General features: G+C 36.5%; 1 protein-coding gene across 3 annotated transcripts in view; it reads left to right on the plus strand.

Annotated features, from left to right (window-relative positions):
* The first annotated feature begins 338 nt into the window (after positions 1-338).
* VPS13A (vacuolar protein sorting 13 homolog A) overlaps positions 339-25,265 on the plus strand; it is a 257,157-nt gene continuing 232,230 nt past the window's right edge. For 2 of the 3 annotated variants that reach the window (XM_060102347.1, XM_060102348.1), the window contains exons 1-5: positions 340-766; positions 15,661-15,704; positions 17,919-17,961; positions 21,143-21,238; positions 21,507-21,608. In XM_060102347.1, the coding sequence (XP_059958330.1) occupies positions 667-766; positions 15,661-15,704; positions 17,919-17,961; positions 21,143-21,238; positions 21,507-21,608 (385 nt within the window). In that variant the 5' untranslated portion in view covers positions 340-666. Of the gene's footprint in view, positions 767-15,660; positions 15,705-17,918; positions 17,962-21,142; positions 21,239-21,506; positions 21,609-25,265 lie in introns of all 3 variants that reach the window. The other variant, XM_060102349.1, reaches the window with a different exon arrangement.

The following is a 25,265-nucleotide window of genomic DNA, read 5'->3' on the forward strand; positions in this document are numbered from 1 at the left end:
CGCTCGGAGGACCGGGCGGGGCAGTTACAGGCACCGAGACATTGAGGGGGGTCGGACCCAGGAAGCCGGCAATGCCCGGGCTCTGCCTGTACCTGCAAACCTGTAATAATAAGTGGGCGCTCCATGGGACCACCTCGGGACGCCTCGAGCCTAACAGGGAAGAAGCTAGAATCGGACGCCTGCTTTACTTAGGTTTAGGACCTCCCCGCCCGGGTGGGGGCGTGTCTCCTCGCTTAGGGGCGGGGCGTTCCTGGCCCGGAGTAACCACTGCGACCCCTGGCGTCCCGTCCTCGTCTCCACTCCCGGCTCCGGACTGCCGGTGGGGCGGGGTCGTAAAACGCCTGGGAACTCCAGGTACCCGTCCCGTTGCCAGGCGATGGGGGGAGGAGGAGGGGCTGAGGAGAAAGAGGAGCGGCGCTCGGCCCGACCGGGGAACGCGTAGAAGATGCGGCCGCGCAGCCGCCCTACCACCCTTCGGGCCCTCGCGCTCAGACCCAACCCTGGAGCCTGAGCTGCGCATGCGTCGCGCGAGCTGCCGCCTCCGCCTCTAGTAGGGCTCGCGGCGGGGCTGAGCGTCCGGACTCGCGGTCGGAGCCGCCCAGGAGCCAGTGCGCGGGAGGGCAGGCGCACGAAGAAGGAGCGCCGCGTCCACCGCGGCTGAGAAAAATGGTGTTCGAGTCGGTGGTCGTGGACGTGTTGAACCGCTTCTTGGGGGACTATGTGGTGAACCTGGACAAGTCCCAGCTCAATCTGGGCATCTGGGCAGGTAACGAGACCGCCGCTGCCCCTCCATTTCGCCTCCCTCCCGGGATCCAGTTACCGGAGCCCGGCCCTGCCTCCGTGGGGCCTCGGGCCCCTCGCTGCCACCTGCCGCCGCCCTCGTTTGGGTCAGATTACATAGAGCCGGGCGGCAGTTGCGGGGCCTCCGCCGGCAAGTTATTTTTTTGCCGGAGGGGAGTGGGGTCTCGGGTGCGGGATGAAAAGGGCCCCCTTTTTCCGCTGAGGGGACCCGCAGTGGACTCCAGGGGTCTGGAGTTCACATTCCACAGAGGCGCCCTTTTCTGCCTCTCGCGGTCCGGTTTCAGCTGTGCTGGGCGAGGGGCGGCCACGAGACACACCTGGACTTGGTCTGGTGCCTGTCATTCCCCACCCCCCTTGGGTTGTGACGGAGGCCCCGGGCAGCCCACGGAGTGTCGCACGCCGCCTCGCACGTGAAAGCAAGGTGCTGTGACCGAAGACGCCCTCTTCCTTCCTCGCCCAGTCTCCGGGTACCGCTAAACCGTGCTGGTTTCTCGGCTCCCCTTTCCGGCCTCACCACCTGGAGTCCCGGTGACTCGCCTGGGTTCGGCTGATAACACAGAGTGAAAACTCCTGGTCATAATTACTCGAACTGTTTGTTGTGTGTTTTCAATTCAAGACCTGAGCAGGGTGTCACGCTTGTTAAGGCTTTGGGGTTTTGTGGATAACAGTGAGTTACTGAATTTTTTAAGAAACTAGGTGCGCTGTGCAGCATCTCAGACCTACAAAAGACGGGAATGAACCTGACCTTAGGTTGCTGAGATGGTGAAGGACCGACGCTTTACTTTGTGTCCGTTTATTCTGGTGCGCTTCCTTTTTTGGAGTTTCATTTTTAGTGCTTCCACTGTTTTTGTATTATACTTTTATCTATTTTAAACACCCATTAGAAATTAGATTCCTTTTCTTTATGAAATGCGTCTCCCAGGCCAAAGCTAGAGTTAATTTTTGTGTGTGAGTAGTATATTGTTTCTTTTTTTAAAATTTTACTGTTCTTGAATATGCCCCTGCAGCCTTCTTCTAAAGTACTTATTTATCTTAATATTTCTCCTTTATGAAATAGTGTAAATAGATAATTTAGTTTGATAAAGAAAACCTCTTGTTACTACTGTTGGCATCTAGTACCTTGATAGAGAGTGGGACTACAAGAACTAAGGACATAAATGCTAGCTCATCACTCTGACTAGTACCAGAAATTTGCAGATGGTTTAATCTGTGTTGCTTCTCATTTGCGAAATATAAATGATAAAACTGGTCTCCACCTACCTCATTAGGAAGCCTTGAGAACATTGTGTGGTGCTTTGACCTATACTGGAAAATGGCTTCTACATTCAAGGTGGAGCTTTGTGTGGAGTGTGATTTATCAACAAATTTGTTCATTTAAAATTTGCATACACTAAATTCACTCTTGTGATGTACAGTTCTGTCAGTCTTGACAAATGCAAGGAAGCAAGTATCCACCACCACAATCTTGATTCAGCAAAATTACACGAAGACCTCAAAATTTCCTCTGCTGCCCCTTTGTAGTCTCCCACCCAACCCCCATCCCTTCTCCTGGCAACCCCGATCTGTTTCCATCCCTACAGTTTCTAGAGTGCCGTATAAACGGAATTATGTGGTATGTAGCTTTTGGGGTCTGATTTCTTAATTTCACTCCTTTCACTTACACAAATGAATTTGAGAGGCATCCATGTGTTGCATGCATCAGTATTTCATTCTTATATTTTTGAGTAATATTTTATTGTATCGAAGTCCTGTAAATGTTTATCTGTTCCCCAGTTCAGGGACATTTCAGTTGTTGGTGATTATGAATAGAGCTACTGTAAACATTCATGTGTATATTTTTGTGTGGACATAAATTTTTATTTCTTTTTGGGATTTTGAGGTTCCATGGTAAGGGAATACTTAATTTATATGAAACTATGGAACTGCTTTTCAAGTGGCTATACCATTTTGCTATCTCACTAGCACTGTATGGGTGTTTAGTTGCTCTACACTCTCACTAGCACTTAGTATTGTCATTTAAAACACTTTTCTTTTTTTTAGCTTTTCTAATAGGTAAATAGTGGTAAAGCATTGTGGTTTTCATTTGTATTTCCTTAGTGATTGAGGGCATCTTAGTGAGCATCTTTTCATGTTATTCCTTGCTGTTTGTATATTTCTGTTGGTGAAATGTCTGTTCAAATCTTACTCACTTTAAATTGGATTGTTTTTCTGTTGAGATTTAATTCACATACCATTAAATTCACCCTTTTAAAATGTACAATTCAGTGTTTTTTAGTATAGCCACAAAATAGTGCAACTGTCACCACCATCTAATTCCGGAACATTTTCAACACTCCAAAAATAAATCTTATACCTATAAACAGGCAGTACAGATTTATCCCCACCCTTCCTCTGGCAACCACTAATCTACTTTCTGTCTTCTGTGGATTTGCCAATTCTGGACATTTCATTTAACTGGAATCACAGGGACTTCCCTGGTGGCGCAGTGGTTAAGAATCCACTTGCCAATGCAGGGGACATGGGTTCAATCCCTGGTCCGGGAAGATCCCACCTGCCACGGGGCAGCTAAGCCCGTGTGCCACAACTACTGAGCCTGCACTCTAGAGCCCGTGAGCCACAACTACTGAAGCCCGCGCGCTTAGAGCCTGCGCTCGGCAACAAGAGAAGCCACTGCAATGACAAGTCCACGCACCGCAACGAAGAGTAGCCCCTGCTTCCCACAAGTAGAGAAAGCCCGCGCACAGCAACAAAGACCCAACGCAGCCAAAAATAAGTAAAATAAAATAACTAAATAAGTGGAATCACAATATACATGGCCTCTTTTTCTGGCTTCTTTCCCTTAATCTTATATTTTCAAGGTTCGTTTATATTGTAGCGTGTATCAGTATTTCATTCTTTTTTGTGACTAATATTCCATTATATGGATATAACTCATTTTGTTTATCCGTTCATCAGTTGATGGACATTTAAATTATTATTTTTCCTTTTATGAGTAATGCTGCTGTGAACATTCATGTACAAGTTTTTCATGAGCATATATTTTAAATGCTCTTGGGTATATACCTAGAAGTGGAATTTCTGAGTCATATGGTAACTTTTTTAGACTTTTTGAAGAACTTCCAAACTCTTTTCCAAAGTGTTTTTTTATTGTTGAGTATTGAAAGTTCTTTAAATATTATGGATACAAGTCCTTTGTAAGATACATGATTTAAAAATACTTTCTCTCAGTCTTTTCCAAGTCTACTTTCGCAAAATAAAAGTTTAAAATTTTGATCAATTCCAGTTTATCAAAAAATTTTTATGTCATGCCTTTTTTTTTTTTTTTTTTTCCTTTTAATTTATTTTTGGCTATGTTGGGTCTTCATTGCAGTGCACGGGCCTCTCATCGCGTTGGCTTCTCTTGTTGTGGAGCACTGGCTCTGGGCACGTGGGCTTCAGTAGTTGTGGCTCAAAGGCTGTAGAGCACAGGCTCAGCAGTTGTGGCACATGGGCTTAGTTGCTCCACAGCATGTGGGATCTTCCCCGACCAGGGCTCGAACCTGTGTCCTCTGCATTGGCAGGCAGATTCTTAACCACTGCGCCACCAGAGAAGTCCCAATGTCTTGCTTTTTATGAGTCAGTTGTATCTGTGAAGTCTTTTCCTAACCCAAAGTCACAAAGATTTTCTCTGTTTTGTTCCAGAAGTTTTATAATTTTATATTTTACATTTTTGTAAATGTAAAATTTCTGATCCATTTTTGTATAAAGTGCAGTATAGGTTGAAGGTTGGGGTTCCTTTGTTTGCATGTCGATACAAATGTCCAATTTTTCTAGCACGAGTTGCTTAAAAGAATATCCTTTCTCCATCGAATTATCTTTGAACGTTTATAAAAATATCAGTAGACTTTATATTTTGTGGGTTTATTTTTGAACTGTATCTGTTTCAATGATCTGTGTGTCCATCTGTTCACCTATACCATGCTTATCTTGATAACTGTAACTTTATAGTGTCTTGAAATCAGGTAGTGTGATCCCTCTAATTTTGGTGTTTACCACATTTAAAAAATAATGTGTTAGTGTTTTATGTATCAAAGCTGGTTATATTTTGTTAAATGAAGCTTTGAATAACAGCTAGAATTTAAAAAAATTCTTGGAGAATTTAAAAAGCAATAGCTTTTTCTTTTTTTTCGGTACGTGGGCCTCTCACTGTTGTGGCTTCTTCCGTTGCGGAGCACAAGTTCCGGACGCGCAGGCTCAGCGGCCATGGCTCACGGGCCCAGCCGCTCCGCGGCATGTGGGATCTTCCCGGACCGGGGCACGAACCCGTGTCCCCTGCATCAGCAGGTGGACTCTCAACCACTGCACCAGCAGGGAAGCCCAAAGCAATACTTTTTTGATAAACTTAGAGGATTAAAAAATTCTTTGAAAATTTCAATAATAGAAGCTAAATGCTACATATGAAAAATGTTAAGATGATGGGCTTAATATTTTATGGTCTAATATCAGAAGGATCTATTAGTTTTAAATGTATGGTTTTGCTAGGTTTCTGTGTAATAATCCAGCCAATTTCACTATTGGCATATGAATAGTATGAATTAGTATACAGGAGTTAAATAGATAGTTTCATATCTAATAATGGAAAATTTGTTTCAGAGATGGCTCTTTAGAAATTAGAATTCATTTTTCCTTAGAAACATTGTTATATATGAATGGAGTTTACAAAAACTAATTATAATGCAGCAGAACAGTGCTACTGTACTGGGTCCTGTACAGTATGTAGACTGAGTGCCAGAAACATCTATTTTGTGGAAGGAGAAAGACGAATTGAGTTTTTTCTCAAACTCTTGGCAAATTCTGATGTTGGTAAAGTATACTTTTTATACAGTGTTATTTACACCCTTACACCCTTCCTGTGTATCACCTATTTAGGGAGGTGGTAATATTGATACTTCATAGACTTCAGCTGAAGTTCTCCTCCCTACTTTGCTAAACCATCTAGCATTTAATATTTCCTTCAAGAGCTAGGCTGCATCAGAATCAGTCATACATGCTTGTTAGAAATATAGATTTTTTTGGAACCACTTCCCAGACATTATAATTCATTTATCTAGAGTAGGACACCAAAAAAGTTTTTTTTAAAACAAATGACACAGGGGATTGTGATGTACAACTGGGTGCATTTGAAGAGCACTTTCAGGGCAAAAAATACTAGAAATTCAGGGGCAGAAGTAATAGTAAGTGTGGCTTGTATGATAGAATTATCATTTGTAACATAGAACGTACCTCTTAATGTTATGGTTTTCCTTCTCACTTTCTCTTTGTTTGCTCCAGAATTACAGTACTTGGGCAAATTAAAAAATTTTGTTATGCCTGACATCTTTATGTAACATTAGAAACTCAGATTTCTTCTTCTTTTTCTTAAACTAACTTGCATATTCTGTTTTTGAAATGTTAATCTCTCAGTTTTCTCTTTATATATAGTCTTATATTCAGTGGCCTCTTAATGCATACCCCCAGTATAACAGTAACTCTATAGGAAGATGAAGATTCAGCCAGGGCACAGTTCCTGATTTTAAGAAGTCATTCTTCTGTGATAGGAATATACTGGGAAACCAAACAAATGATTGCCTAGTGGAATTACCAATTAAATATTGGTTTTTCTTTTATGTTCTTGTAACCGAACCAAATTTCCGTCTGCTTGCTGGCATGCAGTAAAGCCAATCTACTGACACCGGATTGTGGTAAAAGAAAGTGCAGCATTTATTGCAGGGCGCCAAGCAAGGAGTCCAGGGCGGCTAGTGCTTAAAAGACCTGAACTCTCCAAAGGCTTTCAGGGAAAGGTTTATAAAGACAGGGTGAAGGAGGGATTTGTGGGGTATGTGAACAGCTCGTGGACATTCTTCTGATTGGTTGGTGGTGAGGTTATTGAGAGTCAGCATCATCAACCTGGAGGTTCCAACCAGTCTGGGGTCTCTGTGATTGTGGGCAGCATACAGTTAACTTCTTCCACCTGGTGGGGGTTTCAGTATCTGCAAAACAGCTCAAAGGACATGGCTCAGAATATTATCTATAGCTTTTGAGGAGGAACTAAAAGTCCTTGACTTTGTTAATGTCTAACTATTATTATTTTGTCTTGCTTGACTGTTTTCCTTTCTTTCTGCATTTTCTCACTTCTCTGATTAAATTTATTCTTTGACTAAAGTTTTTCTACAGACAAAAGGCAGGCGGAGGACATGGGTGGGTGTCTATCCTGGAAAGGCCTCATAGGGTCCTGCTTGGTTACATTCTAATATACTTTCATAAAACTTTAGAGTTGAAAGGGAACATTTTATTATGACAAGTAGTCAAACATACATCAGTGTTACAAGATTTTACAGTCTATATCCATATACCCACAATCTAGGTTCTACCATTAATTGGATATTAACAGTTTCATTGAGGCATAATTGACATATGGTAAAATGCACATATTTAAAGTCTACAATTTGATAAATCTTAACATATGTGTTCACCTAGGAAATCATCATCATGATCAAGCTAATGAACATATCCATCATGCCCAAAAGTTTGCTTGCCCACACCCCCAGAGACATCCATTATTACTACTTTTTCTACCATACATACCTCTATTTCTGGTATGCTGAGAGGTTTTGTTCAAGAATGTGTGTTGGATTTTGTAAAGTGATTTTTCTGCATCTACTGATATGATCATAGGATTTTTCTATGAGCCATAGGATTGCATTGATTTTTGAATGTGGAACAAGGCTTTAATGCCTGGAATTAATCCCACTTCACCATAGTCTTATTATTTTTATACATTGTTGGATTCAATTTTCTGATATTTTATTGAGGATTTTTGCATCTATGTTCATGAAAGATATTGGTCAGTAGTTTTTCTTTCTTGTAATATTTTCATCTGGTTTTGCTATTAGGGTAATACTGACCTCATAGATGAGTTAGAAATGTTCATATGTTATCTGGAAGAGATTGTAAGGAATTAGTGTCATTTTTTCCTTAAATATTTGGTAGAACATTAGTGAAACCATCTGGGCATTATGCTTTCAGTTTTGAAAGATTATTATTGATTCAGTTTCTTTTATAGATATAGGCCTATTTAGATGATTTTTTTCTTGTATGTGTTTTTGTAGAGTGTATTTTTCAAGGAATTGGTACATTTCATCTAAGTTATAACATTTGTGGGTGTGTTTATAATATTTCTTTACTAACCTTTTAATGTCCGTGGGATCGGTAGTGATGGCCCTTCCTTTCATTTCTGATACTAGTAATTTGTGTCTTTTCTCTTTCTTCTTAGTTAACATGGTTAGAGAGTTACCAGTTTTTTTGATCTTTTCAAAGAACCAGCTTTTGGTTTCATTGAAATCTCTATTGATTTTCTGTATTGAATTACATTGACTTCTGCTCTAATTCTTATGATTTCTTTTCTTCTTACTTAGGATTTACTTTGCTCTTCTTTTTCTAGTTTCCTAAGGTGGAAGCTTAGATTATTGGTTTTAGATCTTTCTCCTTTTCTAGTATATGCATTCGATGGTATAAATTTCCCTCTAAGCCCTGCTTTTGCTGCATGTCACAAATGTTGATAAGTCATATTTTCATTTGACTCAAAATATTTTACGAATTTCTTTTGAGACTGCTTCTTTGACTTATGCGTTATTTAAAGCTAGTGTTTATTTAATCTTCAGATATTTGGGGATTTTCCAGCTTTCCTCCAGAAATCATTACGATTTCTAGTTTAATTCCATTGTGTTCTGAAAGCAAACTTTGTATGACTTCTGTTCCTTTAAATTTGTTAAGGTATGTTTTATGGCCCAGAGTATGACTTATCTTGGTGAATGTTCTGTGTGAGCTTGAGAAGAATATGTAATCTGCTGCTGTTGGATGAAATGTTCTATAAATTTGTTATATCCCTTTATTTTTAATTTGTGTCTTTATATTTAGCATTGGTTTCTTGTCTTGCCACTTGTGGCAGCATGGTTGGACCTTGAGAGTATTTTGTTAACTGAAATAAGTCAGATGGAGACAGACAAATGCTATATTTCACTCATATGTGGAGTAAAAAAAACAAACAGGGACTTCCCTGGCAGTCCAGTGGTTAGGACTCCATGCTTCCACTGCAGGGGGCATGGGTTCAATCCCTTGTCAGGGAACTAAGATCCCTCATGCTGTGTGGTGTGGCCAAAAACTTAAAAACAAAACAAACAAAAAAAACCAAAACCAAAGTAAATGAAGAAACCAAACCAATCAAATAACAAATATGTAGATACAGAGAATAGGGTAATGGTTACCAGAGGGATAGGGGTTGCGGGGAGGGCAAAATGGGTAGAGGGGATCTACTGTATGGTGATGACTGGAAACTAACTTTTTGTTGGTGAGCAAGCTGTCTTTTATACAAAAGTGGAAAAATAATTAGTACTCGTGAAACTTATATAATGTTACAAACCAATGTTACCGCAATAAAAAATAATTTAAAAATAAAGTGGGTTTCTTGTAGACACCTTGTAGTTGGGTTTGTTTTTTTATCCACTCTTATCATGTCTCTTTTAATTAGTATGTTCAGACCATTCACATTTAATTTAAAATGATTATTGATATAGTTGGGTTAATGCATTTATACTTATCATAGTTGTAACTCTTTTTGTTGCATGTCTGTCTTTGCTTTTTAAAATCTCCCCCTCTTTTTCTGCCTTTCTCTGGTTTTAGTTGAGCATTTTATATGATTTAATTTTTTTCTTCTCTCCTAGCATATTAATTATACTTCTTTAGTGTTTTTTTTTTTTTTTTGTCGTTGCCTTAAAATTGCAGTATACATTTAAAATTTAGAACTAATCTAGGTCCACTTTCAGATAATACTGTCCTGCTTCAGGGATAGTGGAGGTATCTTATAACAGTACTCCATTCCATTTCTTCTGCTCCTTCATAACATTGTTATTATTCATTTCACTTATCCATAAACTGTACTCAATGTACTGTTGCTATTATTATTTAGAACAATTTTCCATTAGACCTTTAAGAATAAGGAAAATAAAAGGCTTAATTTTACCTTAATTTATTCCTTCTCTAATGCTTTTGTAGGTCTGAGTTTCTGACCTCTGTCATTTCCTTTCTCTCTGAAAACTTTACATTTCTTGCAAGGGAGGTCCACTGGCAAAAAATTCTATCCGTTTTTGTTTGAGAAAGACTTCATTTCTCCTTCACCCCCATCCCCATTACAGATTGTGGTTAAATACATAGAATGTGAAATTTATCATAACCATTTTTAAGTGTACAGTGGCATTAGGTATATTCTCATTGTTGTGTAACCATCACCACATCCATCTCCGGAACTCTTTTTGTCTTGCAAAACTGTAATACTGTTACAGTTTTAATATGTAATACCCATTAAGCAGTAACTACACATTTTCCCTCCCCTCTGCCTCTGACAACCACCATTCTATTTTGTGCCTCTATGAATTTGACTATTCTAGGTACCCCATGTAAGTGGTATCATGCAATATTTGTTCTTTTGTGTCTGACACATTTCACTTAGCATAATGTCTTCAAGGTTAATCTGTTATAGCATATGTCAGAATTTCATTCATTTTTAAGCATGAATTATGTCCCATTGTATGTATATACCACATTTTTTTTCTCCATTCATTTGTCAGTGGACACAGTGGTTGTTTCAACATTTTAGCTATTGTGAATAATGCTGCTACAAACATGAGTGTACAAATGTCTCTTTGAGTCCCTGCTTTCAAATATTTTTAGTATATACCCACAAGTGGAATTGCTGGGTCTTACGGTAATTAATTTTTTCAGGGACCACGATACTACTTTCCATAGCAGTCACACTGTTTTACATTCTCACCAGTGGTGCACAAGGGTTCCAATTTCTCCGCATCCTCAGAAAGCCATTACTTTCTTTTGTTGATAGTAGCCATCCTAATGGATGTGAGGAGCCATCTCATTGTCATTTTGATTTGCACTTCAATATTGATTAGTGATTTTGAACATCTTTTCTTGTGCTTATGGGCCATTTGTATATCTTCTTTAGAAAAATATGTGTTCAAGATCTTTGGCCATTTTTAATTGGGTTGTTTGGTTTTGTGTTGTTGAGTTGTAGGAGCTCTTTATATATTCTGAATTAGATGTGTGACTTGTAGATATTTCCTGTTCCATGTGTTGCCTTTTCAATGTTGATAGTGTCCTATGATGTACAAAAATTTTTAATTTTGATGAAGTCCAAATCTTCTATTTTTTGTGGTGGTTGCTTTTGGTGTCATGTCCAAGAAATCATTGCCAAATCGAGGTCATGCAACTTTTCACCTATGCTTTCTTTTAAGAATTTTATAGTTTTAGGTCTGACATTTAAGTCTTTGATCCACTTTGAGTTAATGTTTGGATATAGTGTTGAAAAGACAAATTCCAAATTGAATGATCTCAGTAGCCTTGTCAATAATCGTTTAACTATATATGTGAGGGTTTATTTCTGGGCTCTCTATTCGATTGGTCTAAGTTTTTGTGTTCCAGCACCATGCTGGATTTTGTTTCGTTTTTAATTGAAATAGAGTTGATTTACAATATTGTGTGAGTTTCAGGTGTACAGCATAGTGAGTCATTATTTTTGCAGATTATATTCTGTTATAGGTTATTACAAGATAGTGGGTATAATTCCCTGTGCTATATAGTAAATCCTTGTTTCTTATCTATTTTATATATAGCAGTTTGTATATCTTCATCCCATACCCGAAAATTGTCCCTCCTTCTGTCCCTTTCCCCTTTGGTAACCACAAGTTTGTTTTCTATGTCTGTGAACCTGTTTTGTATGTACATTCATTTGTATTATTTTTTAGATTCCATATATAAGTGATATAGTATAATGTTTGTCTTTCTCTGACTTTTTTCACTAAGCGTAGTATTCTCTAGGTCTGTCCTTCTTGCTGCAGATGGCCGTGTTTCATTCTTTTTATGGCTGAGTAATATTCCATTGTGTGTGTGTGTGTGTGTATGTATGTGTGTGTGTCACATCTTAATCCAGTCACCTATTGATGGGCATTTGGGTTGCTTCCATGCCTTGGCTATTGTAAATAGCGCTACTATGAACATTGGGGTGCATGTATCTTTTTTGAATTAGTGTTTTCTTTTTTTCTGGCTATATACACAGGAGTGGAATTGCTGGATCATATGCTAGTTCTGTTTTTAGTTTTTTAAGGGACCTCCATACTGCTTTACATTGTGGCTGCACCAATTACATTCCCACCAACAGTGTATGAGGGTTCCCTTTTCTCCATATCCTCTCCAACATTGTTGTTTGTAGACTTTTGATGATAGCCATTCTGACAGGTGTGAAGTGATATCTCATTGTGCTTTTGATTTGCATTTCTCTAATAATTAGAAATATTGAGAATCTTTTCATGTGCCTATTAGCCATCCATATGTTGCCTTTGGGAAAATGTCTATTCAAGTCTTCCACCCATTTTTATTTATTGGATTGTTTATTTTTTTGATATTGAGTTGTATGAGCTGTTTGCATATTTTGGATATTAACCCCTTGTCAGTCACATCATTTGCAAATATATTCTCCCATTCCATATGTTGTCTTTTTAGCAAGCACCATGTTGTTTTGATCACTGTGCTTTTGTTAGTACATTTCGAAATCAGGAAATGTGAGACTGCCAAGTTTCTTTTGAAGGTTGTTTTGACTGTTTGTGGGTCCTTTGAGATGCCATATGAATTTTTCTATTTCTGCAAAAAACAATGGGATTTTAATGTGGATTACATTGAATCTGTAGGTTGCTTTGGGTAGTACTGATATCTTAACAATATTGTCTTCCAGTCTGTGAACATGGAATGTCTTTCCATTTATATGTGTTTTTACTTTATTTCAACAATGTTTTATAGGTTTTGGGGTATAAATCATTCTCCCTTCCCTCCCCCTCCCCCATTAAGTTTATTCCTAAGCATTTTATTATTTTTGACGCTATTGTAAATGGAATTTTTTCCTTAATTTCCATCTTGAATTGTTGATTGTTAATGAATAGAAACAACTGATTTTTGTGCCTTTTTTTTTTTTTTTTTTTTTTGCGGTACGCGGGCCTCTCACTGTTGTGGCCTCTCCTGTTGCGGAGCACAGGCTCCAGATGCGCAGGCTCAGCGGCCATGGCTCACGGGCCTAGGCGCTCCGCGGCATGTGGGATCTTCCCAGACCGGGGCATGAACCCGTGTCCCCTGCATCGGCAGGCGGACTCTCAACCACTGCGCCACCAGGGAAGCCCCTGGTTTTTGTGTTTTGATTGTGTACCCAGCAACATGCTGAATCCATTTATTCTAGCAGTTTTTTTTGTGTGTGGAATATTTAAGTTTTTCTGCATGTAAGATCATGCTGTCTGTGAACAGAGAGAAATTTACTTCTTTCTTTCCAATGTGGATGCCTTTTATTTATTCTTCTTGCCTAATTGCTCTGGCTATGACTTTCTATGTTGAATAAAAGTGGCAAAAGTGGGCATCCTTATCTTGTTCCTGATGTTAGAGGAAAAGACTTGTCTTTCACCATTGAGTACGATGTTCATTGTGGGCTTTTCATATATGGCCTTAATATATTGAGGCAGTTTCCTTTAATTCCTAACTTTTTGAGTGTTTTTATCATGAAAGAATGTTGAAATTTTTTTGAATGCATTTTCTTCATCAGTTGAGGTGATCTGTTTTTTCCTTCATTCTGTTAATGAGGTGTATCACATTGATTGAATTTGTATATTGAACCATCTTTCCATTCCTAGAATGTTATACTGAGTAATGGTATATAATTCTTTTAGTGTACCATTGAATTTTGTTTGCTAGTATTCTGTTGAGGATTTTTGCCTCAGTATCCATGGGGGATATTGATATGTACTTTTCCTGTGGTATCTTTGTCTGGCTTTGGTATCAGATTAATGCTGACCTTGTATATTGAGTTTGGAAGTATTTCCTTCTCTTCAGTTTTTGGGAAGAATTTGAGGAGGATTGGTGTTCTCTTTTAAATGCTTGGAGAAGAAACTATCTGATCCTGGGCTTTTGTTGTTGTTGTTGTGGGGAGGTTTTTGATTAGTGATGAAATCTCGTTACTAATTATAGATCTGTTCAGATTATGCATTTCTTCATGATTCATTAGTGGTAGGGTGAGTGTTTCTAGGAATTTATCCATTTTATCTAGGCTATCAAATTTGTTGACATACAGCTGCTCATAGTATTCTTACAATCCTTTTTATTTTTGTAAAATTGGTAGTACTATCCCCTCCTTCATTTCTCATTTTAGTTACAGTTGACTCTTGAACAACGCAGGGGTTAGGGGCATCGAACCCCCCCACAGTCGAAAATCTGCATATAACTTTACAGTTGGCCTTCCATATCTGTGGTTCACATTCTCGGATTCAGCTATCTATGGATCATGTAGTACTGAAGTACATACTTATTGGAAAAAAATCCACATGTAAGTGGACCCACAAAATTCAAACCTGTGTTGTTCAAGGGTCAATTGTATTTGACTCCTCTCTCTTTTTCTTGGTAAGGTTAGCTAATGATTTATCAATTTTGTTGAACTTTTTTGTTTGTTGTAACAGCTTTTGACTTAAAGTCTGTTTTGTCTAATATCAGTATAGCTATTTCTGCTCTCTTGGTTATTATTTGCATGGGAAATCTTTTTTAATCCTTTCACTTTTGAGCTATGTGTGGTTTCGAGCTTTTAGTTTCATCAGTTTTCTCTTGGTCTTCTGTTCTTTGTTTTGCTTATGTCTGTTCTAAACTTTATTATTTAATTCCCTCTGGTAGCTTTGGGTGTAGTTAATCTTTTTCTGTTTCTTTAAGATGCAAATTTAGGTTGTTGATTTGGGATTATTTCTTCCTTTTATTTTATTTTATTTTTTTTTTGCGGTACGCGCTGGTCTCTCACTGTGGTGGCCTCTCCCGTTGCGGAGCACAGGCTCCGGACGCGCAGGCTCAGCGGCCATGGCTCACGGGCCTAGCCGCTCCCCGGCATGTGGCATCCTCCCGGACCGGGGCACGAACCCGTGTCTCCTGCATCTGCAGGCGGACTCTCAACCACTGCGCCACCAGGGAAGCCCCTGCATAGTATATTGATTTGAAAAAAAAATTCAGAGCAGAAAGTATATTGAAGGCTGCCAGTACAAAGAATTATCCATAAATGAAAAGTTTACTCTCTACATTTGAACATTACAGTAGAAAAAACAATAAGTGATACTCCATGTACCTATATCATTCACTGATTGGTCACTACCACAATGGATCAATAAGTTTGTCTAATTGTACAACTTACCTTTATTAGATGTTTACTGATGTTTATTTCTTGTTTTTTTCCCCAGACGTTATGTGAATGTCTAGACAGCAGTTACTCATATTCAAATTATTGCTTAAAAGTGAAGGCATTCATTTTGTGTAGCAGAATTAAAACAGAGCAAGATATGACAACGTTCCAGTATCTCTAGGAAATCCTCGTTAACCTCACATTGATGGATTAAAAATTTCTTTGCAATTGTTCATTACAAATATATTTAAATACAGTTCATTTTTTCCTGTATTTTCTTATATCATGCTGTGTTGGTAAATTCATATTATTTGTATAATTTTGATGAAAATGTATTCATTAGCAGTGAGCTACAACTGTAGAGGTCAGAACTTATAGTAAATGATGTTTTTGTCAGACATACAAACTTAGACTAAGTTGAAGGATGAAGGTGAGCCAACAATCATAGTTGGATTCTGTTTCTGTTATACACATTTTTATGATTATTTTCCTTAATATGACATTTAGGAATGAAGTTTACCTAACTTGTTAAAATAAAAGTTATTTGAAAATTTCAATTTTATTTTTTAATAATCTTTTCTTTTTAGGAGCTGTGGCCCTGAAGAATCTTGAAATTAAAGAAAATGCCCTGGTAGGTTTTGACTATAAAAATTGTTGTATTAGTGCAGTTAGCTACATAGACTTCTTGCTGATTTACTTTAACATCTTAAATTATTTAAGTTTGAGAAAAATTTTAAAAAGTAATTTTTGTAAAATGTGAATTGTGCAAAATGGACTTTTAATCTCCATAAAAGTACAAACTGACAGTGTAATTTTCCCCATTAAAAATATTTCTAAAATTTATCTCTTCCTATATGGTTTCATTTTAGATTGTTAATTTACCTCTCCAGTCATCTTCAGGTTTTTTTTTTCCTAATACCATTTAAAACATTTTTTACTGTAGAATACAGTGGCATGAATTACAGTGTTGTACAACTGTCATCAGTATGTATTTCTAAAACATTTTTGATACTCCAAGGGGAACCCTGTAACCAGTAAGAAATACCTAACTCCCCATTCCCTCTCTCCATATACCTTGCTAACTTCTACTTTGTCTGTCTTAATTTGCCTATTCCAGGTACCTCATATAAATAGAATAATGCTATGTTTGTCATTTTGTGTCTTGTTTACTTATCATAATTCTTTCAAGGTTCATCCACATTGTAGCATTTATCAGAAAATCACTCCTTTATCTGGCTGAACAATGTATGTATATGCCACATTTTGTCCATTTATCTGTTGATGGACACGGGTTGTTTCTGCCTTTTGTCTCTTGTGACTAATGCTGCAATGAACATTAGCATACATGTCCGTTCAAGTCCTTGCCTTCAGTTCCTGTGTGTAAATACTTAGGAGCGAAATTGCTGGATTATTTGGTAATTTTATGTTTAGCTTTTTCAGGAACTGCCACACTGCTTTCCATAGCAGTTGAACCATTTTACACAGGCATACCTTGGAGATTTTGCAGGTTCATTTCCAGTCCACTGCAATAAAGTGAATACTATCGCAATAAAGCAAGTCACCTGAATTTTTTGGTTTCCCAGTGCATATAAAAATTATATTTACTCATACTGTATTCTCAAAAACCAGTTTACATACCTCAATTAAAAAATAACGCTATTGGGAAAGTGGCGCTGATAGACTTGCTTAACACAGAATTGCCACAAACCTTCAATTGGTTAAAAACAAACAAACAAACAAACAACCCCCCCCCCAACAAAGCAAAGTGCAATAAAATGAGGTATGCCTGAATTCCCACCAGCAATGCATGAGGGTTCTAATTTCTCCACATCCTTGACAACATTTATTTTCTGGTTTTTGATAACAGCCATCCCAGTGGGAGTGAAGTGGTATATTGTTTTGGTTTTCCTTGCACTTCTCTAATGACTGGTGAGGCTGAGCATCTTTTCGTGTGCTTATTGGCCATTTTTATATGTTCTTTGGAGAAATGTCTGTTGAAAAGCATTGCTGATTTTTTTTTAATCAAGTGTGTTTTTTTTGGTTTAGTTTCGGTTCTTTATATATTTTGGATATTTCCCCTTATCAGAAGATATGATTTGCAAATACTTTCTCCCATTTTGTGGGCTGTCTTATGCCTCTGTTAACAGTGTTATGTACAAAATTTTTTTATGCAAAAAAATTTTAATTTTAATGAAATTGACTTCATCATTTTTTAATTGTTGTTGTTGCCTGTGCCTTTCATGTGATATCCAAGAAATCATTGCCCAATCCAGTGTCCAGAAGATTTTACCCTTTGTTTTCTTCTAAGGTTTTATAATTCTAGTTCTTATGTTAGGTATTTGGTTCATTCTGAGTTAATTTTTGTATATGGCATAAGATAAGGGTCCAACTGCATGCTTTTGCAAGTGGATATCCAGTTTTCCCAGCACCATTTATTGAAAAGGTTGTCCTTTCCCAATTGAATGGGGAGAAATTTATTTGAGGATATTTTTTGCAAAATGGAGTTTAATCTCCTTACAAATACAAACTGACAGTGGAATTTCCCACTTTCTTTTTCCTTTTTTCAAGCAGTGTAAAAGCTGTAGTGATTCTGGTATGGGTAACTTAGGGGTCAGGATTGCTGTAGAACTTTTTTGTAGTTCTTTTAAGGTGATCAGTGTCTGAATTTTATGGATTTGAAGATAATATTGCAATTATGTATTTATAAATTTAAATAACTGTTGAGGGTAAAGAGAAGGTGTAAGTTAAATTAAATCCCTTAAGTAATTTTGGGAAGAAACAAATAGTCATCTGTTTTGTTGAACTGTATATGTACTAATATTTTACATATGCGTATTTTTTGTAGAGTCAACTGGATGTACCGTTTAAAATTAAAGTTGGCCATATAGGTAAGCTATCCTTATTATTTGAATGTCCTTCTTGTTGGATATGCAACCAGAATAATATGTCTAATATCTCTATAATGTGATATTTATAATGTTTCTGAGCATAAATTAAAAGCATTATGTGTTTTCATCTATGTAGAGCTTAGTTGTGTAACTTAAAATTGTTGTCCATGAATCCCTTGTTGAGTACTGGTGAAATTATGCATATTGTTAAGTGTTAAAATAAGTTGAGATCAAAGCATTAAATCTAATAGAGAGCATGATTGTCTCAGTTTCTTAGATTTCTGACTAGTTATCCTTGCCGTATTCCGATTGTCCATGGATATGTGGTATAAGGAGTAGGGTCTGGACCATCCAGGCAGTATGGCTAGGAACCAGTCAAAAACCTAGTTTCTGCTCTGGAAGTTTTCTAGGAAACACTGTGCTTTCTTGTTTTGTATTATTTTTCCAGTTTTTGTAGTTTACATATTAAATGTATTGGTTGAACAGAAATAATTGATTCAAATATGATGTTTTAACATGTTTAATAAAGACATGTATGTTTGGTTTCTTAAATTATTTTGGTTTATTGTTTTAACTTTGTTGTTTAAACTTTATTGGTTTAAGTATTGTGCAAGATGATAGTGTTATTATTTGTGACTTGGAAGTTTTTTTGTTATACAGATAATTTGTGTAGTAGAATTTATATGTTTTTGCAGTGTTTTGGTGTCACTTGGGGAACAAGGTGTTCTGAAGGCTTATATAAACTACATGATGAATGTCTTCACAATTTTGTGCTCTTACAGTTGGTATTAGACTGTATGCCAAAGAAAGTTTTTATCATTTACATTTACATTGCTGAGACTCAAATTCTGTTTCCCTCCTTTCCCCCACCCTCACAATTTAAAGACTATTTAGTATAGATAAGACTGGAAAAATGTCACCCACCTAATATATTTATTTCCACCTAATATATTTATTTTTGCAGATTTTTAAATGATTGTTTACATGTAAACATTTTGACTTCCTATAATCATGGTATATGTATGATTTTATATTCTATTTTTAAGTTAATATTTAGTAAAGATTGCTCATAATCCATGTTAATTTGACCTCCCTTATTTCTTAAGGTAGTGTAGTAATCCATTGAATGCATATTTGGACAATGTAATCTTATATTTCTATTGGTACAAAAATATTACAGTAAACATTTTCACATACCTTTTGAAAATATTCTAAAAGTCATTGAATTTTATAACTATATTCATTGTAAATCAGTGTATATAAATTTAACATCAATTGAAGAAAAATAAAAAAAATATATATAAGGGCAGTAAATCGACCTGCTTTCATTTAGAACCTACCTTCTTTCCTTTCTCTCTTTTCTTTTTTTGAACATGTTTAAAAATGATAAGGTAATTTTCAGCGTTAATATAAGGTGGTAGAAGGTACACTGCGCTAATACCTAATACATAAGATAATCTTGAGAATCATTTAAGGTGTCGTTTGCATATCTCTATCATAGAACCTGACATTCTTTAATATCATTATTATTTATTTTTTCTTCTAAACAGTAAGTTTTTTTAGAAGTGGATTTAATTTTAAAATTTTATTTTAATTTTATTGTATCCTCACTTAGCACAATACTTGGCATATAGTAGGAACACAATTTGTTGAATGAAAGAAGTACACATTTCCAAATGAGTGGTACAGTAGTACAGCCAGTTTTATAAGAACGTATTGTCAACCCCCTTGCCATTAATGGGGGTTGTTAATCTTACTGATCTTTCAAAGTTTTCCTCATTTAGCATGCAGAATTACATACATATCAAATATAAATACTCATGTGTTTTCAAAGTAATTGTTTTCATGTGGAAGATTTTTGAAATTACCTTCATTTATATTTTTTCTGAATTTTCTGAATTTTCTATAAGAAGTCTGAACTTCATAAGGAGAGGAAAAAACAGTTTGGCTTTAAAAAGAAAAAAAAAACTTAATGGTAAAAATGGTACATTGTTAGTTTTATATGTGTTTCTTTGCATACTTAATGCTATTGTGGCACTATTCTATGTCCTTTTATTCACTTACTTTTTTGGATTATTAATGTATGTGTGTATATGTGTGTAAGCAGTCTGCTTGATACATTTATAAGTAAACTGTCAAATTCATCACAATTATCTTTCCCAATTTGCTCACTTCATTTTGGTTATATTTTGGATAGTATGGAAATTTGAAATGGTCACTGTCTTCTCTGTTTTTAAAACTTAGAAAGTTACTCCTCTTTTAGAAATCAGATACTTTGTTTTTTTCTGAATTGACTTAGTATGAAGAAATCTTTTTCTCAATTTGGGGTTTTTTAAAACATGGATTTTGGGGGTTATGTAGTGCGACATGTCTAAGTATGTATTACTAACGAGTTAATGCAACACTGGTGTATTTAAGAAGTCTTTCCCTTCCCCAGTCATGACAACTATTTCTAAATCTAGAGATTCATACTTTGTAAAAAAATTTTAAAATATTGAAAATAACTATTATAGAAATTTTGTAAATACATAAAACTAGAATTAATAGTATAATCAGCCCCTTACATAGTATTTTTTAGTTCAAGAAATCTAATGCTTTTTAAAATACTTTGCTATTGGGTTGTAGTAAAATATTTTCATTATTTGGGACGATTTTCTAGTATTGCCTAGGATCCTTGATTATTACCATAGAAATTTGTTAGTACATACACTTATGATAATCATACTTATGTATATACTATATATATACCATGTAATATATATGTAAAATCTATATATAAAAAATACACATGTAAAGTATGTAACCTACCTTTTTAAAGTATGAGAAAAATATTTCTTAGAGATTTTGAGTAAGAATTGGGGAAAATCAATATTATAATATCAAGGGTTGTCGATTAATGGAAGAATAATATTGGTATGTTTGTGGTACATATCACCAGAAATAGAAATTTGTAAATATTTAGAATATGGTTTAGTAGATTTTCCAACAATACTAGTACAAATAATTTCAAATCATCACTGTAAAGGCTTTTTGTTTACGATTGTAAAATAGCTTTCTACAAAGTTAATGAGCTCATAAGGTCAAAGGCTACTTTGTTATCTCTTTTAATGCCTGACAGAAAATAAGCTGATAGTAAATCTAGGTTGAAAGAATAACATTTTTTGTCTTTTTTTTCATGTAGGTAATCTTAGTCTTATAATTCCATGGAAAAACCTTTATACCCAACCAGTTGAAGCTCTATTGGAAGACATTTATTTACTCATAGTGCCTTCTTCTAGTAAGTCAAATTTTAAACATTATCATTTCAGTTACTCTTTTTTGTGCATGGAAAAATCTTTATATTTGATAATTATGTTTGTTCAAATAATTTTGGTGAATTTTTGGAGATTTTTTTAATATTTAAATTTGGTATTTGATAATACAACATAAATTGGATTTTACTCTAATTTTTGCAGACTTTGAATTAGTGATTATTTTCCAGGATATTTTTTGGAATGAGTAAATTTAAGGTAATTAAGATTCTTCCTTTTTTACACTTCCTGTAGGAATAAAATATGATCCTTTAAAAGAAGAAAAACAACTCTTTGAAGCAAAGCAACAGGAACTGAAAAGGATAGAAGAAGCAAAACGAAAAGTAGCTGATCAAGGTAAAAACGGATAAGAATGGTAATAAGAAAAGTGGAAAAGACCTAAATATTTATCACATTTGAGTATTCTTTTCTTCTGGAAGCACTGAGATTACTTTAAAAATATGACAGAATCTTATTACATGAGGAATTATAATGTAGTTTCTATGTTTTATCATTTTTACAGAAATTTTACCTTATAGAAATTTACCTTAGTGCAAATAATATCCCTAGCTTATAAGAGTAAGGTTAGATTTTAACTGTAGTAATTAATTTCATCAAGTATATTTTCTTACCTTTCTTGTCTTCTCTTTCTTATTCCACTTGTATCAATTCTTCACCTTTTGGAGTTACTTAGTCTCTTGATATATTTTCCCAAATCTGTTTACCCTCTGGCTCACATCCATTCCTATTCAGCCTAGACCAAAATGGTCCATTACTTCAATCCACTTCTTTTGTCAGTGACAGAGATGGCCTGAAGAAATCTAATCCCTTTCCACTTATGCTAGTGATAGTAATGGTGTCACCATCAACACCTACACTCTATACTCTTGACTCTTAACTTCTCCTTCTAGTGAATCTTTCTCTTTGGCATGTAAATATAATGTTGCCTCCCTTATCTTTGAACATAAAGTCATTTTCCTAACCTTGTCATCTGCTTACCTTATGCTCCTCTGTCCTTCATTTGGTAGCTAAGTATCTTAAAAGAAATATATGTGTACTGATCAAAATATCCTTGCCATGCATTTATTTTTTTAAATTAAAAAATGCAATAATAGGGCTTCCCTGGTGGCGCAGTGGTTCAGAGTCTGCCTGCGATGCAGGGGACACGGGTTCGTGCCCCGGTCCGGGAAGATCCCACATGCCGCGGAACGGCTGGGCCCGTGAGCCATGGCCATTGAGCCTGTGGGTCCGGAGCCTGTGCTCCGCAACGGGAGAGGCCCAACAGAGAGAGGCCCGCATACCGCAAAAAAAAAAAAAAAAAAAAAAAAAAAAAAAAAAGGCAGTAATAAACAGTTTACCTGCTGACAAACAGGTAAAAGAACATTAAAGGAGATTTAACACATTTCCTGCAACACTTCTTGTAATCATGTTTTCCTCTCTGATGTCACTCATTCCTACCCCCATCCTCTTTTTTTTTTTTTTTTTTTTTTTTCTTTGCTGTACGCGGGCCTCTCACTGTTGTGGCCTCTCCCGTTGCGGAGCACAGGCTCCAGACGCGCAGGCTCAGCGGCCATGGCTCAGGGGCCCAGCTGCTCCGCGGCATGTGGGATCCTCCCAGACCGGGGCACGAACCCGGTCAGCAGGCAGACTCTCAACCACTGCACCACCAGGGAAGACCCCCCATCATCTTTTTAAAAAAAAATTGTTTTTTATTGTGGCATACATATAACAAAATTTACCATCTTAACTACTTTTAAGTGTACAGTTCATTGGTATTAAGTACATTTATTGTATTGCAACCATCACCACCATATCTCTTCATATCTCTTTCATCTTGTAAAATTGAAACTTTACACCCAGTAAACAGTAACCCACCCATTCTTCCCCCCTTACCCCCAGACGCTGGCAACCACAATTCTACTTTTTGTCTCTATGATTTTGACTATTCTCAGTACTCATGTAAGTGGAATCATGTAGTATTCATGTTTTTTTCAAGTGGTTCATTTCACTTAGCATTATGTCTTCAAGGTTCATCCATGTTGTAGCATATGTTGGAATTCCCTTTTTAAGGCTGAATAATATTCCATTTTATGTATATACCACATTTTGCTTATCCATTCATCCATCAGTGGACACGTGGGTTGCTTCTGTGCTTCAGCCATTGTAAATAATGCTGCTCTGAACATGGGTGTACAAATATCCCTTTGAGACACTGCTTTTTTTTTTTTTTTTTTTTTTTTTTTTTTTTTTTTTTTTTTTTTTCTTTTTGCGGTATGCGGGCCTCTCACTGTTGTGGCCTCTCCCGTTGCGGAGCACAGGCTCCGGACGCGCAGGCCCAGCGGCCATGGCTCACGGGCCCAGCCGCTCCGCGGCATATGGGATCCTCCCAGACCGGGGCACGAACCCGTATCCCCTGCATCGGCAGGCGGACTCTCAACCACTGCGCCACCAGGGAGGCCCCGAGACACTGCTTTTAATTCTTTTGGGTATAGACCCAGATGTGGAGTTGCTGGATCATACGGTAATTCTATTTTTAATTTTTTGAGGAAATGCCATAATGTTTTCTACAGGGACTTGTACCATTTTACAATCCCACAAGCAGTGCACAGGGGTTCCATTTCCTTCACATCCTCACCAACATCTGTTGTTTTCTATATTTTTGATAATAGGGTCCTAATGGGATGAAGTGGTATCTCGTGTAGTTTTGATTTGCATTTCTATAAAAATTAGTATTTTAGCATCTTTTCATGTGCTTATTGACCATTTGTATGTTATCTTTGGAGAAATGTCTGTTCAAATCTTTTGCCCATAATTTAATTGTTTTTTTTTTGTTGTTATTGTTGAATAGTAGGAGTTCTTCATATAATTGGATGTTAATCCGTTATTGGATATATGATTTGCAAGTTATCTTCCATTCTCTGGGTAGCCTCTTTACTCTGTTGATAGCGTCCTATGATGTTCAAGATTTTAAAATTTTCATGAAGTCCAATTTGTCTACTTTTTCTTTTGTTTCTGTGCCTTTGGTGTCATATGCAAGAACTCCTGCCAAATCCAATTGGCATCTTCATTTATGGGCATTTAGGATCAGATTTCTTCCTCTGTCATGTTGTCTAAGGCCGTCTACTTTCCAGCTTCTAAATTTTTGAGGTTCTCTCTTATTCATTCTTTCTTCTACACTCTTTTTCTTTTGGTCTTGGAGATTTATCCATTTTTCCCCTTTACTTTTACTGAGGAATAGAAAAATAGATGCAACTCATGTTTAATCAGAAGTCCCTCTTATTTATACTTATATCTAAAATATAAATAACCATGCTTAAATTATATACCTTACTGTTATCAGGTAGAAGTTTGAACTCTTCAACAGGATACATAAAAGCTCTTATGATTTGAATCCTGTCTACCTTTCCAGCCTCATTACTGGCCCCATCCCTTTCATATCTTCTCTGTTCTTTGTTCCAGCCATACTGACCTTTGTAGTTTACTGAATGTACCAACTTCTCTGTGATTATATCTCACTTCTGACTTTATCCAGTATACTTTTGAGAGTTGTCAGCATTAGGATGATAGTTCAGGCTATAAGGTGTGAATGAGATTCCCTGCAGCAACAGTACAGAATGAGAAGAGAAACATTTCTAGGACTGAGCCTGCCATAAGGAAATCCAACATTTAAGGATTGTATAGAGGAGGAAAACAGCCAAAAAAAAAAAAGAGAGATCAAGAAAGAGTGGTTAGATAAGGAGAAAGAAATTTAGAGATTATATCTCCATGGGAAAAGAGTGTTTTAGGAAGCAAAGAGTATGTCGGATCCTGCTGAGATATCAGGTAAATTGAGGATTAAGAAATAATTATTTTATTTATGACATGGAGGTCATTGGTCATCTTAAAAAAAAGCTGTTTTGATTGAGTGATGATTGCAGAAAAGAAGCTTCTATTTTTTCCATAGTTGTAAGGTCATTTGCTAAGAGTAAAGAGAGCAGTGGAAGGGCTGTTGGACCTTTGAAGAGTATCAAAAAG

Source organism: Mesoplodon densirostris, chromosome 6, assembly GCF_025265405.1.
Source record: "Mesoplodon densirostris isolate mMesDen1 chromosome 6, mMesDen1 primary haplotype, whole genome shotgun sequence".
Taxonomy (NCBI): Eukaryota; Metazoa; Chordata; class Mammalia; order Artiodactyla; family Ziphiidae; genus Mesoplodon; species Mesoplodon densirostris.